Source organism: Aspergillus japonicus (assembly GCF_003184785.1).
Source record: "Aspergillus japonicus CBS 114.51 unplaced genomic scaffold BO86scaffold_78, whole genome shotgun sequence".
NCBI classification, from domain to species: Eukaryota; Fungi; Ascomycota; class Eurotiomycetes; order Eurotiales; family Aspergillaceae; genus Aspergillus; species Aspergillus japonicus.
The window spans coordinates 114,601-132,309 of record NW_020291715.1 but is presented as its reverse complement, the minus strand read 5'-3'; the positions used below and the strand labels follow the sequence as shown (position 1 = coordinate 132,309).

Below are 17,709 nucleotides of genomic sequence, written 5' to 3'. Positions count from 1 at the left end.
AGAGAAACCAGCAATTGCTTGGCAGCGGGGTTGACTCACCTTTGCAGCGGACGCATGATTGCGCGGACGCGGTCGGCGTCGCCATGATAGGATTTGGCTAGTGCAGGATTATAGGAGGCGCATGATTGGAAGGGGTATTTTTGGTAGATGATAGATGTTGAAGGAGGTGGTGAGGGGTGAGGATGAAAGGAAGATGGAAACGAAACGATGCCCGTGTGATGCGCATGCGGGGAAGCAGTCAATTTCCCCGTTTCGGACAAGCGTGTTGCGGGGACGATGCCCGTATTCTCAGGCACCAATCTATCCCATCCGGGAAACTAATGGGAATGGCTTCAATAATTCGAGCCGGGAAGGATTACGCCCAGAACCGGCATCTGCGTCTCCGTCTTTCTCTTTCAAACATCCTTCTTTCTCTGAAAAAAATTTTTTTTCACGTACAAAGTACACCTACGACCAAGGTATAAGTCTAAAGACTGTCATCGGTTGATGTTTTCTGAGATAGAATCTATCTGGATAGAAGGCGACCAAGTCTGTGGCTGTCTGCCCCCTGGTCATTCTCTCTCGTCGAATAATCTGCCTCGGCCTACCAAGATGTCTATATACACGTTTCTTCACCGAGATGACTACAGCTGATAAGGAAGCTATGCGTGTCAACAAGCGATCCTCGTCGCTCAAATTCAGCCAGGCAAGAAGCTTTCCTCCGGTGTCCCATCACTTCTCATTACCGCATGAAGACTTCACCGTGCAGCCCTTTATCTTCTGCCCCATTTCAAACGTTCCAGCTTCGCGACTATCTGCCTCGGGTCCTTGATGTCGTCCTTCACCGGACGCTCTCCAGGTGCCAGAGTCAGAATTTGATCGCGTCGGATTACGTACCTTCCAACGGCAAACGAGTCCTCCTCGAATTTGGGCGCCAAAGTCTTCCAGATATCTATCTCGAACCCAGGTAAATCACTCCACCTGCTGTGCTTGTCCAGATTTATGTCGAGAGTATTGGGAACCCGATGCTCGAATATAGTAACTCGCCGGGTGTGTCCACACCGGAAGGCGAAGACCCGTCCTATTGCTTGATCGAACACTGCACGAGAGGGGGGCGGCGAGAACAGGTAAACCTGCCGACACACTAAGTGTAGATCCAAGTCCAGAGAGGGAACCAGATACGAAAGAACAAGAACCATGCATCCATTGCCGCTTGTAGCGGTGAGATTCTTGATGATACTTTCTCTCCTCCACTTGTGGGAGTCAGGATGGAGGATTGCAAATGGAATGCCTGTTTCATAAAGGGCTGCACCGACGAAAATTTCTTCTCCTGGGTGGTATGTCCAGATCACGGCCTTCTCGCGCAGAAGACACACCTGATATTTGAGCAATTGCAAAAGAGAACAGAGCTTCGGTGACCCGCGCAAAAGAAGATCGAGCCCTTCTGACTTGATTCCTAGAGGAACTTTGTTCCTATCACTCCGTCCAACGTCCGGTTCTGTTGCTGCTGGCACGAGTTTCTGATAAAAGCTTCTTCCCTGTTCTCCTGCCAATGGTATTCCGTCTTTCTCCAGAGCGTCCCGGAATTCCTGAAGCACCTCGCTTCTACCGTCATTGAAAGCATCAATGTCAGAGATCAATCTCGGGGAAGTCAGGCGCCGTTCCAGAGCCATGAGTCCGATCCAGGTTGATCCCATAAGAACTGGACGGAGTTTTTGCATTCCCCATTTGTATCGCTGGGAATGCCCAGGGACCGGGTCAAGAAAATTGTACTGGTACTTCTTCGCACAGGACTGATAAATCTGCAGTCCTGCGTCCTTGAAAGGAGTAATTATGGGTACCCTTAATGCTGCTGGGTGGCACGCACTAATTTTCCGATCTGAGTCTAGCCATACGCAAGACGCTACAGTCCGTCGAACCATCAAGTGCTTTAGTATAGCACGAAGGCGAGTTTCACATTGCCGGGCATTTATTTCCGGTGCCATAACATGCTTCGACACAAACTCCCTACTGCACAAGATTTCCGCATCGTCTGAACCAACTACAGAATGAACAATGCCAGTCATTCGAGTGGGGTCATAAGCATTTGCAATGGAAGAACATGACCGAAGCAGAGTTAGCGCATAGCTTTCGAAATCACGAATGCCACAGAAGAACGGAGTTGCGGTCAGAAGCAGGTTGAACGAGGCTTGTAACCATTGACTGGCAAGCGAAAAATTTGACCCGGGTTCGCGTAGCACGTGCGCTTCGTCGAATATCGCCATTGCGAATCTACCTTGTAATGACCACTCGCAATCAGCCGGCATGTCTGGTGCGTCCTGATTATAGACTCGCCCGTTATTCTCACACCATGCTTTGACAGCCGAAGGACCGTGCCTGGCTGATAGCGTCGTGTGGCTGGTCACGAGAGGTTCTGCGCGATTGCATTCTTCGCCTCTGAAGATTCTGTGCTGCTTCGTCAATTCTTCCTCGACGCAGTCTGTCCATGATTCATTTTCGACCTGCCGTTTGGACCCACAGATGCGGATGCGAAAAATATCAGTGAAGGCGCGTATTTTTTCGATCCATTGTTCAAGAAACCGATATGGAACAACAACGATGAAAGCTTTGCCTTGGTGGCTTTCTGTTCTGGCGATATGCATCATGAGTGCCAGTGCCTCCCAGGATTTACCAAGGCCAACAGCGTCTGCGAGAATCGCTCCTCTGGTCAGACCATTTTGTCGGATCTGGTTAAGTCTATCGACTGCTACCGGCTGCCATTCTATCAAAATGGCCTTGGGGCGCATTTCTGGTATCTGGGGATATTCTTCATTCTCAATATTCAGGTTTCGACAGGCCTCGGAATGATTTTTGCATTGATACGCAGGATCGTTCAGCCAGCTCTGCTGTTCTGCCACTCTCACGAAGTCCTTTCTCTGGGGTTCCTTAGCCACCTTTCATTTGCCGACGTGCCAACCCCACTCTAGATCTGAGACCGCCGTATAACTCGGCTCGTCGAAGTCAGTGACTCGGAAAGTTGTTGGCTGGTTGATCTTCGTCATTTTGCTCGTTTTCCTCTTTTTGCGCCGAATCTCAGCCTCGGTCTTACTACTGGCCGAGATATTTGAGATGATGACCATACCCTGAGCGTTCAATACGGCGTCAGCCTCGCCGACAGTTTGGGGGTTTGTCGTAGCCGTGGCTGTTGTGATCCGCCAGTATTGCCAAAATGGCTCAGAGCGGTTGAAGACATCACTGCGCCTGCTCTCGATTATTCTGGAAATGGCGCTTTGCACCTGGGACTCTGGTGAAGCTGAGGATGTAGTTAGTTGCTCATCACTGAGTTGGGCATGCAGATTGTTTACCTTCACCTGTAGTGCTAGCCATGCAGGACGCGTTCCGGAGAGCTTTAGGTTCCCGTTCAAGAGATACTTATAAGGATGGTGAGCTTAGTGAATCTGAGATATAAGAGGATATAGAGTCATTATTGGAAGGATATAGACAGAAAGGGAGAGCGCAAGAGTAAGTTGGGTGAGTGAGTGAGTGAGTGAGTGAGTGAGTGTAGCTCAAAGGGTGAGGAGGAAGGAAAGAGGAAGCCTTACTGAGGAGTGCCTGACCTCCCACGGCAACAGGTGAATAAATGACACTACTGCACAGTACCTGATCATAACATACTTACCCACAACTGGATCTACCTCCCAGGTGACTGAATCTCTTACCAGCTATCTCCAAATATCACAATCTCCCTCTTCTCCTCCTCGATTACTCAGTCCAATTTCAAACCACAACATCAACCTCTGCTCCCATCAACCAAACAACCCTCAACTACACCTCCGCTTTCAACTCCACCAGGGTACCTCATATCATCACGACCGCTAGCCAAAATGCCTGTCACTTGGAACTCAGAAGCCAACGCGCGAGTAAGTCACCCCCAATCTATCCTTCCTACCTTCACCAGCACGCATGATAACCTCCGGGCCCACATAACAGCTTTTCCTCGGCGTTTTGACCCAGCTCAAAAACCAAAGCATCAAGCTTGATTACACTGCACTAGCAAATTCTGTGGGTCAGGGTGAGTCCGCCAGTTCCTCCGTCGCCAGAGTCTGATGCTGACACAGGAGAAGGCTGCACCGTCAGAGCCGTGCAGCAGCAGATGGACAAGCTGAGAAAGCAGGTCTCCGATGGCAGCAGTAACCCCGCAACCCCCGTCGGCACACCCCGAAGGCAGGCTGCCACGGCTGCCAACAGTGGTCCCTCCAGCCAGGCTCTTCTATCTGCCAAACGCAAGGCGGCCCGTATCGCGAAGCCGAAGACTCCGACCAAGAAGAGCAGGAGCGTCTCTAAGGTTGTGGACAAGGAGGAGAGCAGTGAGGAGGACAGCGAGGAGAATACCAAGTCCATTGTTAAGGGAGAGGATAGCGAGGAGGATGCAGAGACTATCATCAAAGGGGAGCAGAGTGATGCCAGTGACAAGACCTATGCCTGATGGCTTGAAGTAGGGACTGTGCTGCTGTCATTGCCATGCTTCTAGTCCTGCCTGCAAGTGCGATTTATTGATTTTTTGGTACTTAGCTAGTAAGGCCAGTTAGCAAGAGCATCTCAATGCTGGGTGATAATATCGAAATATCACTGGGATAACTGATCAAGTGGCAGCTAGAAACCTTGGACAGGGAGCATCTAGGAGAACTAAATTGCACGCCATACAGAAATAGTGTTCTGGGATACATCCGGCTCTTCAGAGGTATGCTTGTACGTCTTTGGAGGGTAGTCCAACACATTACCGTCACATTTCGGACTTATCGATGCATTGGTGATTCTTATCTCCATCGAGATTCCCCGCCTTGCTGAGCAGTACTCTGATAACACAGTGTTGCAGACCAGAACAGTGAATGACGCACCAGATCTCTGCATCACCTCCGAATCACCGTCTGAGAGAAGGACGTCTCAGCACACCCTTCATCTTCTCTCAGATACAACAACTACCCTCATCAAGCCTCTTCAGAATAATCTACCCATCTACAGCAACCGCTATCCTACCATCATCTCTCACCACCTCCACCTCAGACAAAACCAATGAAGTCAACCCCTTTCTTGTATCTCAACAAGCCGATACTGAACTAATACACCGTCATACCCACTGTTCCAATCTTCATATCCATCTCCTCATCAATAGAGCCCTTGATTCTATCTCCACATCAATCCAACTCTCAAATTCAACCCCTCATCGATCCAACCTCCACCTACCCTCCGAAATCAAGAAATATCATCGAACAAAGCACATCATCCTTCTAGCAAAAATGAAGTGGACTCCCGAAAACATGAACATCGTACGCCCCCCTCTCTTCCGCCTCCCCTTCCACCCTCCCCACACCTCTATCGAAACTAACAACCCCAGCTCTGGGAAACCCTCTTCGAAACCCACAACCTGACCATCGACATCGACAAGATGGCCGCCGTCTGGCGTGAGTCCTTTCCCTTCACTACCCCAATTAACCCCAGGACCATACCTGACAAAAAGTGAGAGCAGCCAACGAGGACGAAAAGCCCACCGCCCGCGCCATCAAGGAGCGTCTCGAGAAGTTCCGCCGCAACCTCAAAAACGGCGGCAGCACCATCACCTTCAGCATGGGTGGGAAGCGTGCGAACACCGAGTCGCCCGAGGCGAATCGGGTGAAGAAGCGGCGGGTTTCGGTGAAGAAGGCGGCGGCGACTGCGGAGGATGATGTTGGGGTGAAGGGGGGAGAGGAGAAGGGCTTGGGCATCAAGAACGAGGCTGAGGAGGGTGGTGTGCTTGGTGGTGATGTTGTCTAGCTGGCATGCTATGGAGGTATTTCGCTGGCTGAGGGTTGGGGATTGGGGTTGATGCTGGGATTATGGGGATGCAGGTGGATGGCTGGAATGTTTTGCGGTGGTGCCGTGCTTGGTGCCTTGGGATTTACTCCGAGGGCAATATGAAATGGCATTGATGATTTCTGCTGAGATGCATGGACGTAAGGTCTTGTTTTAGCTGGGTTGATGCCTAGTTGTTGTACTGTTTACGGTCCTGGCTATCCGCGCTGATTAACTTCTCGGGAGGATTCCGAAGATAGAGACGTTTTTGCAGGCGGGTGTTAAGGTACAGGAGAACTATGGAACCACGAACTCGACCCGCGGGTCTAGCTGGAAAATGGTCTTTCAAGCATGAGATGCTTGGTTTCACTTGCAAGTAGAAGAAACTCTGGTAGGAAGGTTTACCAATGCGCATAGATAAGATCGATATCGAAGGTAAAAAGGTGAAAGGCAAAAAAGGGATTGCATCATCCGTGAATCGAACACGGGCCTCATCGATGGCAACGATGAATTCTACCACTAGACCAATGATGCTGGTTGTTATAATCTTGGCACACATTTTATAATATCAAGGCAAAACAAACAGAACCACGGCAAAACAGCAACAAAGAACTACCTGGGACCCGATCAGCCCTCGTTCCATCATCCATGGTTCATTCATCACTGCTATGTAACAAAATTACTTGTAATACTTCTGAAGCTTCAGCTCGCCTACAGCTACAGCGACAGCTACGGCTACAGCTACGGCTACACTCGCAACCCTCCAGAAAAGTCATCACAAGAAATGCCAAGGAGTGTCATTGCATATATATCTACTCGCTGCGCAAACCGCTCACCACAAGAAAACACGAATTCGGACAGTGCAGCTCCCCCGTCTGGCCAGACAAAAAGCAAACAAAATGACAGTCATGCAAAACAGTCCGAAAGATCATTCATCTGTCTAGGGCAACCCCTCAGCCCCGCTCCCCCCTGTCACCTTCTACAACGAATAACTCAAGCCCAGCAGGTGATGGTGGCGCCGCTCAAGTCAACAGGAATCGCAGCGTTCGGGTTGCCATCGAGATCGGCAAAGGTGCGCTGGGAGTTGAGGTAGGCAATGCTCTTGCCGCCATTGACGATGTTGCAGCTCGACCACTGGGAGAAGTTGGTCAGCTGGGCCGACGAGGACAGGACCTTGCCGCTGGAGCCGACCGCGGTGCCGCCGTAGAGGGTTTGGATGCTGCGGGTGACGCCGTCGCCGGGGATGGGTACGCCCGCGTTGGCTCCGCTCTGGTCGTTGGCGAGGGAAACAGTGACGCTGTTCACCCGGGCTTCAATGTCCACCGGGGCAGGGGCGGCCGAGACGGCGGCGATGAGGATGGAGGCAATGATGGTGGTGAAGGACTTCATCTTGAACGGAGTAGATGAGATTTGTGAAGAAGTAGAAGAGTAGATGAGTGAGATAGAGAGTTCTTTGGTCTGAAGACTGGTTCTGATGGCTTGTGAGGCTGTTGATGCTGATGATGAAGCTGTATCTCGACGAGCAGACACGACCACTTTATACCTTTTCTCGTCCCTATACCTCAACACTAGATCATCAACATCGGTACAGATCTTCAACCAGATCTGTCCAGACCTCACCGTCAATCCTAATCGCATGAGGCTTCCATCTCCCCAGCCACCACTTCGTATCCTAAAAACAGTGTCCCAGACTTCAACATGTTGGTATACGAGCACGCGGATGCTATTGATGGTACAGCACAGGGCACAGCCGATGCCACGATCGAGTCGTCCTTTGGCTCGCACAACAGCAGTTCATGCCCGCGTGCATCCGGCTGGCCATGTTTCGTGGTACAGGACCAATGCACGCGACCCCGGGTGGGTTGCCCATTGCTCTAAATGCGCACGTGACCGTGAGATGCCGGTGGCCTGACATCACAGCCCAGCCCTCGATCCAAGACATCCGACTACTTTGTGGAGATCTGCAGGGTGCTGTGAAAGAGACCCATCAGCCAACCCAAGTAAGGTGTGGCAGGGGATCCGGGGAGATCGGAAAACGAGGTGACAGACATGGGAAGCCTTGCGGATGCGGGGAGACCTTAGCAACAGAATTAGTACCGAAATAGTACTTCTGAGTGGCTCAGTGACTGTCCGTACCGAGTTAGTATTGATGAAGTATTGAAAAGTAGTGAAATGTAGTGAATGAACTGCACCGCCTGCAGGTCTTGAACTTACCCGCACTGAACTCCGGAAGGGAACCCAATCACTGAATGATCCCCGGCCAAGCCCGCATCCTCGTATTGCCTGCCCTCCATGGTTCCAACTCGGCAGATAAAAATAACCCCATCCCTTGAGTGACCCTCGTATGAAACCTGTCTTACACCCTGCCTGCCTGCCTGCCTGCCTGCCTGCCTGCCTGCCTGCCTGACTGCTGGCCTGGACTCGAGGCTGAAAGTGGCGGTGACGTGAGCAAAGAGAAGCGGTCGCTTTGTCCGCCCTAATTCACTGCCCTGGATACCATGTCTCAGAACTCGATGATCTGGCAGCAAAAAGCACCGAAGGTTGCAGAAGTGTGGTCGTATTTTCCACAAGAATGCTGGGAGAGGGAAAATAGGCTCCTATGCATTAGGGTCGATGGGTGCATATTTTACCCACACCCGCTATTTCCGATCTGTGGGGAAACCTTATGAGGTTACCATTACTCAACTTTCACCTCAGCACACTATTACAAACAGGCCATAGCTCACAGAATTGAATGCATCCCAACATGAACAGTAATTCGTAGCAAGCAGGCACGGGTGCATGGAATCACGAGGCCCTGCGGAAAACTATCGAGTAGACTATTGAAGCCGGAACGAGAGATGTGTCTGACTTGTGCTTGGCGGATTGTCTCGCAAGTGCTGGCCCAGGAAAGTGTCGACTACTTCCCACCTAAGGTTGTCGGAGATCGTATAGCCGGCATCCATTATGCAGACTCGAGACTGACCTTGACAAGTCATACTCATACAGGCAAACTAACTCCCTGCTCATACACTCTCCATTTCTGTCGCGCGGACTTCTTTCTCATCTTCCAGGACAGCAAGGTGCGTTGTCTGAGGAATCTCATACGCTGGATAAACCATCAGTGACCAGACCCCGTCCGTGCTAAGACATTTGACTCACATTTGAATTCGCGCGCTGGGACTCCGTTTTCGAACATCACCTGGATCTCCTCCAGGGATCGCCCGGCGGTCTCCGGCAAGAAAAAGTAAATCCACACTGCTGCGCCGAACATCAGGCCACCGTAGATAAAACCTACCCGGGCGCTGAGGTTGGCTCCATCTGCATTGAACAAGTACGGAAAGGTGAATGTGACTACCCAGCTGAAGAACCAATTGGTACCAGTGGAGGTGGCCATGAGTTTGCTGCGGTTGGGCCCGGTCGAGATCTCTGACGTGACCACCCACACGGCTGGCCCCAGGGCTAGATTGAACACAACCATGAAGATGTAGACCATTGCTACGATGACTCGGTCCAAGCCCATGGTCTTGTCCGTGGCCGTTCCCGCCCCACCGACGACGAACAAGACCGCACACACCAAAGAGCAGGAAACAAGCAACATCATCCGTCGACCGAAGCGCTCAACACAGTACTGATTTAGCCAGACCGCGGGCATCGGCGTAAGGTACAGGCCCATCTGGATGAGGAAAGAGTTCGTAATGCCAATTGCCGAAAAGAAGACAATCCCGTAGCTGGTGATAAAATTGATGCCTGAGGCCTGTTGGAATGCTATGACACCCAGAGTTAGCAAGTCGAACCAGTCATCTTGGGAAATGCCTCACCCTGAATGGAACATCCTAGGTAGGTTTTCCGACCATCTACCTTCCACTTGAGCAGGTCTCTCCAAGAACTATCGTTCCGCTGCTCTTCCTCCACCATACTTGAGATATAGACGATCTCGCTTTCGATAAAGTCCGGCCAGTCACCGTACAGTCGTCGAAGGGCTACTCGGGCTTGCTCCGTCCTCCCCTTAGACAGAAGCCAGCGAGGCGACTCGGGGCAAAACAGGATGAGGCCGGGAACTAGAATAATTGGGAAGACAAGCTGAACCGCCATCGGAATCCGATAGGAACCACTGTCCGTTCGATCCTTCGTAGCATAGTCCACGATCACACCGAACAACAGTCCAAGCCCAACATCAAACTGGTATACGGAGACCAATGCTCCACGGAAGCGGGTAGGTGCACAATCGGCAACATACAAGGGGACTAGGCACGAAATGAGTCCCACCGCGTAACCTGTCAATGTTTAGCTCTCAAACGTCATCTGTGACAGCCTGGGTATTTGTATGCTGCTCAATGCTGCCTAGAGTTTAGGAACGTACCCATTAGCAACCTTCCAACGATTAACAAGGCGAGGTTATCAGCAGCGACCTGAAAGATCACACCAGCAGTAACGAAAGCACTAGACACAAAGAGCCCTCCTCGACGCCCGATGCGATCATCTACCAAGTAGGAGGAGACAGCGCCGATAAGCTCCCCGACGTTGATGATGCTAGTGGTAAGTGACTGGATACTGGAGCTGAGAACATAGCCACCAGTCGCGCTGTCGTAATGTCCATAGGCTTTGATGAAGGGGTCCATATCAAGGATACCTATTTGCCACAGAATAGTTAGCCCAGTCGACCATTGGGAACATAATGCTGGATCGGGAGTGTGTATCTCTCCTGAGGCACGACGCTGGCTACTTACCAGAATAGTAGGAAGAGTCGAATCCAAACTGAAAAGCAGCAATTGTGATAAACAGACTGATTGCGATTGCTCGCCATTCTGCCCGAATTCCTAGCATGTCGAGGATGTGTCTCATCTTTGCAGAAGGCGTTAGGCACAGGCAAGGAGGCAAGTATTAGCACATTCCACGGAAACGATCGACAAAGATTCTAGGGGCTCCCGAGCATTTTCGGAGGCTTTATAGTCCACGAAAGCTGAAATCGTCTAGCAGAGCCCAGTCTGTCAAATCCGGGGTTTCCCACGGGGTAGCGAAGACGTCCGAAAACTGGAGGGAGCCAGACCCGGCCGCTTCTAAAAAGCCGATTGCCAAGGACAAAATCGGCCGACTAGAGTTTGGCAGCCATGGGATTTGCGCCAAAAGATTGGCTGCATGGCTCGTAGAAGCCTCCACACGGTGCATTGGGCCCGCGTGGCTCGAGTTCTCGTGATTCGTGCGGGATCCACCTCGGCCCGCTCGCTCAAAACTGAGGTATAAAAGATTAGCCGCGCCGAATCGTGATTGAAAGAGACCGACCGATCTGTCGGCCTGCTCTGCCTGGTTTTGAGAGTATCAGACTTCTGCCTAAGCTTGGTCTCCATTTGCCTTTCTCACAATGACCGCCACGGTCGTCGTTACCCTCCCGACTCATACCAAACCCTCCTATGAGCAACGGGTTCACGGGAAACCATCGTCCATACCGGGAGTCGAAGAGTTCCGAGGCATCCCTTATGGAATTGTACCAGCAAGATGGCAGCATGCTCAACTCCGTGATCGGTTGCCACATGATGTCTTCGACGCGACACACAATGGGTGCGTGGTTCTCCTGTCCAATCCGTGCCAGAGCACGAATAACCAGAATTCTCCCACAGTCCCCGCTGCCCACAACCGCAAGAGCCAAACAATAGTGAATTCTATCAATCGCATCTCGAGTTTCCACAAGATGTGAACGAGTCCGAGTTCGACTGCCTAAACCTGTTCATCACGAGACCGAGCCCGAACGTTCTTGCTGCTGCCGGCCTTGAGTCTGACAGTCCTGGGTTGCCGGTTTATGTATACATCCACGGAGGAGCATATGGTTTCGGCGCCGGGACAGATCCTATGTGGGGTTAGAGTCACGAGCTCCATATATTCAAACATCAAGGTTGACTGGTACCTTAGATCCTGCCCGTCTCGTTAGAAAGTCCATCTTGACGGGCACTCCCATCATCGTCGCGACTGTCAATTACCGACTCAATATGTTTGGATTCGCTGCTTCCACTGAGATCATCGATACTCAACCAGAAGGCAGACAGGGTTGTAACTTTGGACTTGGGGACCAAAGAGTTGCTCTGGAGTGGGTGCAGCGGAATATCGCGGCCTTTGGAGGTGACGCAAACCGAGTCACGGTCGGTGGCCAGTCGGCAGGCGGAAGCTCATCTCATGCCCATGTTCTCGAAGCAGTGTTGGGCAAGCGGAAGCCCTTGTGCCAGCAGGGGATCATTCAGTCCGGGGCTGTCGGCGTGCTTGGTCCTATCGCGATGGAGAAAGCTAATGCTCGATGGGCCACTTTTTGCGAGAAATTGGGCGCGACCAACGAAGGTACAACCTCACGTATGGCGTTTATGCGGAATGTACCAGCAGAAGATATCCTGCATGCAAATGCCGCGTTAGGATGGTTTGTCTTTCCGTTGGTCATGGATGAGTTGACCATTTCAGAAAGACCGAACGGGCGGTGGAATGTTCACTTCGACCGCAGCAAAATGTTGAACACCTCAAATGATACGGTGAGACAGCCCAAGGAGACCATATCTGTTTTGGTCGGAGATACAGATCTCGAGGTCAGTCATCATAATCCGCATTTCGAAAACGCCACATACTGACATAATAAGCCCACAGGGTACACTTCATCAGTCATCAGTCAGCCAACTCGAGAGCTTCGAACAGATATGCGATCGGTCAGCTGTCGCCGGGTTACCTGAAGAATTCTGCAACGACTTTTATACAGCGTACTGCCTGCGTTCAGGCATGAGCAAAGAGAGTCTGCACGAGCAAGTCTATCGCTTCTTATCGGACATACAGTTTGGATATCCTGTTCAACGTTGCAGGGAGGAGCTGATGGGTTGGGAGAATTCAGGCCACAGTGGCCTGGATGAGGAACTGTTCCCAAGACCAACTCGGGTGCAATCATTCCGCATGGCGGTCGGCAATCCGTTTCCAGGATCAAATCACGGCAAAGCCCACCACTGCGTGGATCTCATCTATATCTACGACTGCTTCGAAAAAGCATTGCGTGAAGCGGATAAATTGCTACCGCCCAGCACGGTATCTAATGCGAGCCTGGTCGATCGTGTTCAGACTGATTGGATCAATTTCATCACTGGTTCGCGATCAGCCATCTATGAACCAGGCTTCGCGACCGTGTACCAGCCGGACCGGACCGCAACCACAGTCGACATGGCACTAGACGAGGTCTGGGTGGATAGAAAGTCGCGACTAAGCCTCGTCGATAAATACCCGAAGGAGGCTAGGCAGGTTGCCAACATCTTGAGTGGCGGAGGACATCTTTTCTAGGCGCGAGCAATCTATCTAAGACGGGTGTATGAAAATCGTCTCAAGAAGGGACGGGCTCCCAGAAGTGGCAAGCGTTGGATGTGGACCATTTAGATCAAGGTACACGGTCACAGGCAAGCGTTGCAAACACCATAAATTAAAAATATGGGTTATCTTTATGCCCTCGAAGTTGAAAATTCCGTTGTCAGGGATTTCAGTTCTCGTTCATGGCTCTGTATGCGCCCACAACCCCGTAAAACCCGGAGCCCAGCGATAACGAAGCATTTCGGGATCGAGATGACTCTCTAGCTCTTCAAGTGCTGAGGTGTCGTCATGGCTAGCATCAGCCTTTTCCTGAGAGGATCGTGTCATGTTGTTGCTGAGAGCTTTGCGAAGGAGTTCGGCATATGTTCGCTGGTAATCCATGTTTGTGGCTAGCACAAACTTGTCCAAGACCTGTAGATTAATCGCGCAGTTGCGCAAAATCAAGCTGTCAGATTGTTGGCCTAGTTTCTGGGCCAGGATCAGGAAGATGAAGGACGATTGTAGGAAGTATGTGCCGAAATAGCGATACATAAAGCTTAATCGAGGATCAACCCGGAGGATGTGACGTGCAACCTAAGTGGCTAATGAGTTTTGATGGCTATTATTGAAACCTGGTAATCCGCTGAGGATAGAACATACGTTTGCGCACGCGACAGCGTGTTCGCCAGCGGTAAGGAAGTCGGGAGATGCTTGCCACTCAAGATCATGGTACATGCGAACCACATCCATGCGACCGTGGAGTAGCACAAACATGCAGTGGTACATGTGCAAGCCGTAGTAGGCGACTGCTGGGTTACTACCTCCCGGCAGAAGCTCGCACTCTGGCTCTGACATTCGACAGAAGTCAGGTTCAACTAGCGATTCAAAGGAGTCGAACCACAGCTGCAAGTTACGGATTATGGTTGCGCGGCTTGTATCTAGCAGAGCTTTATTGGTGTTGAACGTTGGATGATCGTCGAGGAAGCGATACTCGAGAATGTCGCCTAGGATTCTGTGAAGGATCAGCGACTGCCGCTGCAACACTGCTTACTAAGATCGTTGCCAAATACCTTGATAGGGGCAGAAACGTCCCAAGCATATCTAGACTGCGGACTTGATATCTCGATGTCATACTATGGGGGAGGCAGTTTTCCGATCGAGGCAACGGTGATAGATTGTCCCAGATCGCATCTGGGCACGGCGTCGGCAACCACGAGCATTCTTGATCAGTGAGACGTGGACGCCCATTGAAAGAGAGAGCGGCATGCCGATCGATAATATAGGTGGCCCACCAGAGCCTGCACCTCGTCAGCATGAATAAGCCGATATGGAGTCGAATGCATACCTTCTTCTTTCTTCCTTGTCATCCTCATCCATACCCTGGTCATCCTTGTGTAGATCTAGCTTCTGGACGATGAAATTCAGGAACACCAGCCAATACTGAAGGCCCGATTCGAGCGACTTCTCACTAGGAGCAATGGTAGTTAGCATAAACGCAGTCAACGCATCGTCAAAAACATGGTTGGTGCCAGGAAGTGTGCGTGGATAAAAGTAGCGGTTCAGCTGCTCGAAAAAGTATCTGCCTTGTGCCATCCTTCGTGCCGAGCCTGTGCGCTTCTTCGCCGACGGCATGAAACAGGAAACACCTGAGACATGTCAGATGGAGGGCCGCTTTGGTTCGAACAAGAAACTCGGGGGTGCATACACAGAATCGACAAAAGCAGAGTCGGCAAAGTTGGTCGCGGGCTTTCCAGGTCCAGTAGTCTGCTTTTTCGAATAAGCCGCGTGTGAAACTCCTGATTTGGAGATTCATAGGAATGTTCCAGCAGCCGCGATGCTTCATAGCGTGTGGGTGGGAGAGTAGTGGATCTTGAGGCGGTAATTAGAAGAGTTGGGTCGAGGTCAAATTAGCGAGACTCACTCCGTCTTCTCCTTCTCGGGACTGAGGATTGAGAGCCCGTTCAAACAGTCCAAGACGGGGTAGTCAGGAGCATGCTGCACCAATGCCGGGGATGGTCGTGAGCGGGTTGATTTCCTGCCACGCTTCTTGGGTAGTCGAGTGTAGGTGCATCGTATGGCGAGACCTGCTGCCGTCTCAGTGAGAGGCCGGCGGCGCGTACCGGGCAGGGGAGTATACGAGTGCAACGAACACATCCCTGCGAGAGGGGAGTACATTTGAGCTTGTGACCATGGCACTGGTCGCAAGCAATGTTTGCTCTGGTCTCCATTGAGATATAAGTGAAACTTTCAGGTGTAAGGTAATGTTCATGGAGGAGGGAGGGTGGTTTTGGAGCGCAAATAGACAGCCGAACGGCAGCCATGTGGAGACAACCGGCAGAAAACAGCCCCACCGCCTTTTATACCTCACCGCCCTCTAGGCCCACCGTTCGCCGCCTATTCGAGATTGGAGATTCTGGGCCGTTTGCTTATCGCTTATCCCTCCGTCCCTTATCATCATTTCTCTCTTGTTCCTGTCTCCATCATAGAGCTTTTCCTCTTCCCCTCCATGATGAAAGAACTCTAGCGCTCTCCTTCATCTCCCCTGATCTCTGATCACGCAGCGCTGGTTGATCAGTCCACTCGTTTTGTAACACAGAAGTTTCGCATGGTCGCACAGCGCGCAACTGGGAAAAAGCACCACCGGCTTTTCTGTGGTTCAGCCTACTCAAGGCAGAGCTTATATCTACCTCGCAGGTTCCCCTGAAGGGAACAGTGTCTCCCTCCTTTTCTAACCAACATCGAAAATTCATCACAATGATTGCCGAGCTTGTCACTCTAATCGTCATGTCGCTGGCCCTGCCACTATGGCAGTGGTATCAGCCTCTTTCCCACGTCTCTTCCTCCATCCCATCCGCCCCATCCACAACCGACTCCATCTCACACCAACAAAAGGCCCAGCTCCACGAAGTCGCGGACTTGATGTCGGAAATCTATCAGACTCTCGTTGAAATGCGATACCTTGATCCAGCTGGCGTCCAACCCGGGCCACACAACCTCACGGCACTCGAACCTCATTTCGAAGAGCTGCAGATCGACCCGACCGTCCAGTACCTCTACAGCATCCTACCATACATCGACACGGAAGCCGCCGGCAACCGCGTGTTCTTGCACGGTGGCGAGTTCACCGATTTTCGCGACGTCGACCAGCTGGAACAAGGCCGCGATCCCTTCTACGGGTCACCCAGTGATCCATTTTTCGAGGACGAAGACGGACCGTACATGCGCCCGTGGGTCACGCCACTCACCCAACTCGGAAACCACGGCAGTGTAATTGTCTACGACGCGCGCCGCCACTTCATCTGGATCATTGACCAAGAGGGCTGGTCAACGACTGACCTGGCATTGCAGGATGTTGAGGAGAAGGAGCCCGTGTCGGCCAATCGAAACAGCTTTGAGCATATTCCGCATCGCCCGGCCGGGGATGTGCTTCGGGATATTGTGCGGTGGCATCATGCACTCGATGAAGTTCCTAGCGGAGGGGATGGTTGGGATGAGTGGTCGGCTTTGGAAGAAGCACAGGTGCGAGGGTTGTACCAGAAGAACGGATGGCCGGATGCTTTCGACGGAGACGCGTTTGAGATTGACCTCGTGAGGTCGATCGCTGACTTTGTAGTGGAAGAATTTTCGACTCAACCACTCGAAGGTGTGCAGTACTACAAGGATTTTATCGATGGTGGCTATCGCCACCTCGCGGAGGCGGAAGAAAAGCTGCGATTAGCTCGAACCCGCGAAGAAGAGTGGGATGCGCGTTGGCGCATGTTGCTTGCGGAGGCGCAATATCGACGCGGAGAGGTGTTCTTGGGAGTGGCTGAGCAGCACGCCGACAAAATGTGTCCGGGGAGCGTTTGTCTCCAGCCGCAGGGTCGTCCGCTGTGGGAGGTGCAGTTCTTGCACGAGGAAGTCGAGCAGAAGAAGACTGAATTGGCTGAGGCGGAACAAGAGTGGACGGGCGGATCTGGAGAACAACATGTGCTGGGCATTGATGCCGCGCAGTGGAATAAGGAACAACACCTGGCGAGACGGAGACTGGCTGTCTATCAGAACGCGCTCGAGGCAGCACGCTCGGACGCAGAGCGGCTGTGCCCTGGTCAGACTTTTCAATCGATGACTGGGTTAGAGAGCTTGCGATGGGCGCACGACTGGGATCGAGATATTCAGGTTGAGCACGATTTCACTGTTCAAGAGCTCGAGAGTGCGAGGAAGTTTCTGGCCCAAGTCCCAGATGCAGTCGAAAGTGTTCGATCTAAGGTTACGGAATACATTCGGAATACTGAAGCCTGGTTTGAGTACTCGGATTCGAAAGCGACCGAGATTCGAGAATAGTTGCTCGCCCTACCGGTTGAGTTGTCAGTGTTCACCACTTGCCATAATTTGCTTCGACAACACGGACTCTCATATGGCGGCCTAGCTTTCGACTGCCATCATGGTATCGTTTCTTACTATTGCAATAATGATTTCATCAAATAATAATTTCTGTTCTGCTTATCGAAGTGGCAGCATGATGCCTACATCTAAGATTAAGAGACGTGACCGGCAGCGCAGAATTCCACTAGCAACCGGGCGGCCCAATGCGATGATGCTCGATCCATAGCTCCGGATACGTAAGACCAAGTCAATACACACATTGCCCCCCTGCTAAGA

General features: G+C 51.7%; 9 protein-coding genes and 1 non-coding gene across 10 annotated transcripts; 4 read left to right on the top strand and 6 right to left on the bottom strand.

Moving 5' to 3' along the window:
• Positions 1 to 752: 752 nt before the first annotated feature.
• On the bottom strand, positions 753 to 2,900 carry BO86DRAFT_441185 (uncharacterized protein; the record flags this gene model as incomplete). Its single annotated transcript, XM_025676237.1, has 2 exons — positions 753 to 1,517; positions 1,578 to 2,900. Coding segments are annotated over 2 exons (2,088 nt in total), but the record flags the coding sequence as incomplete, so codon positions are not given.
• A 942-nt stretch (positions 2,901 to 3,842) lies between these two features.
• Positions 3,843 to 4,444, top strand: BO86DRAFT_403955 (uncharacterized protein; the record flags this gene model as incomplete). Its single annotated transcript, XM_025673969.1, has 3 exons — positions 3,843 to 3,878; positions 3,949 to 4,030; positions 4,083 to 4,444. The coding sequence occupies 3 exons, from the start codon at positions 3,843 to 3,845 to the stop codon at positions 4,442 to 4,444; spliced, it is 480 nt and encodes a 159-aa protein (XP_025523139.1).
• Positions 4,445 to 5,255: 811 nt separating this feature from the next.
• BO86DRAFT_403954 (uncharacterized protein) lies at positions 5,256 to 5,769 on the top strand (the record flags this gene model as incomplete). The annotated part of the gene is made up of 3 exons (XM_025673968.1): positions 5,256 to 5,285; positions 5,354 to 5,420; positions 5,486 to 5,769. The coding sequence occupies 3 exons, from the start codon at positions 5,256 to 5,258 to the stop codon at positions 5,767 to 5,769; spliced, it is 381 nt and encodes a 126-aa protein (XP_025523138.1).
• A 481-nt stretch (positions 5,770 to 6,250) lies between these two features.
• BO86DRAFT_t283 lies at positions 6,251 to 6,321 on the bottom strand. Its single transcript has one exon. It is a non-coding gene; the product is annotated as a tRNA-Gly (tRNA).
• A 387-nt stretch (positions 6,322 to 6,708) lies between these two features.
• Positions 6,709 to 7,865, bottom strand: BO86DRAFT_392874 (uncharacterized protein). Its single transcript, XM_025672905.1, has one exon. The coding sequence runs from the start codon at positions 7,423 to 7,425 to the stop codon at positions 6,781 to 6,783; it is 645 nt and encodes a 214-aa protein (XP_025523137.1). The 5' UTR covers positions 7,426 to 7,865; the 3' UTR covers positions 6,709 to 6,780.
• Positions 7,866 to 8,792: 927 nt separating this feature from the next.
• BO86DRAFT_323825 (sugar porter family MFS transporter) lies at positions 8,793 to 10,593 on the bottom strand (the record flags this gene model as incomplete). The annotated part of the gene is made up of 5 exons (XM_025668441.1): positions 8,793 to 8,875; positions 8,929 to 9,534; positions 9,588 to 10,043; positions 10,130 to 10,399; positions 10,497 to 10,593. 5 exons carry the CDS (start codon positions 10,591 to 10,593, stop codon positions 8,793 to 8,795), a joined length of 1,512 nt encoding a protein of 503 aa, XP_025523136.1.
• Positions 10,594 to 11,128: 535 nt separating this feature from the next.
• BO86DRAFT_441169 (alpha/beta-hydrolase) lies at positions 11,129 to 13,345 on the top strand (the record flags this gene model as incomplete). Its single annotated transcript, XM_025676236.1, has 4 exons — positions 11,129 to 11,325; positions 11,385 to 11,620; positions 11,674 to 12,332; positions 12,391 to 13,345. The coding sequence occupies 4 exons, from the start codon at positions 11,129 to 11,131 to the stop codon at positions 13,063 to 13,065; spliced, it is 1,767 nt and encodes a 588-aa protein (XP_025523135.1). The 3' UTR covers positions 13,066 to 13,345.
• BO86DRAFT_323754 (fungal specific transcription factor domain-containing protein) lies at positions 13,270 to 14,559 on the bottom strand (the record flags this gene model as incomplete). Its single annotated transcript, XM_025668437.1, has 4 exons — positions 13,270 to 13,662; positions 13,729 to 14,080; positions 14,139 to 14,366; positions 14,414 to 14,559. The coding sequence occupies 4 exons, from the start codon at positions 14,557 to 14,559 to the stop codon at positions 13,270 to 13,272; spliced, it is 1,119 nt and encodes a 372-aa protein (XP_025523134.1).
• A 313-nt stretch (positions 14,560 to 14,872) lies between these two features.
• On the bottom strand, positions 14,873 to 15,341 carry BO86DRAFT_226160 (uncharacterized protein). Its single transcript, XM_025666961.1, has 2 exons — positions 15,206 to 15,341; positions 14,873 to 15,152 (listed from the first exon to the last, which is right to left on the bottom strand). Exons 1-2 carry the CDS (start codon positions 15,294 to 15,296, stop codon positions 14,986 to 14,988), a joined length of 258 nt encoding a protein of 85 aa, XP_025523133.1. The 5' UTR covers positions 15,297 to 15,341; the 3' UTR covers positions 14,873 to 14,985.
• Positions 15,342 to 15,515: 174 nt separating this feature from the next.
• Positions 15,516 to 17,529, top strand: BO86DRAFT_392870 (uncharacterized protein). The gene has a single exon (XM_025672904.1). The coding sequence runs from the start codon at positions 15,823 to 15,825 to the stop codon at positions 17,389 to 17,391; it is 1,569 nt and encodes a 522-aa protein (XP_025523132.1). The 5' UTR covers positions 15,516 to 15,822; the 3' UTR covers positions 17,392 to 17,529.
• Positions 17,530 to 17,709: the final 180 nt, after the last annotated feature.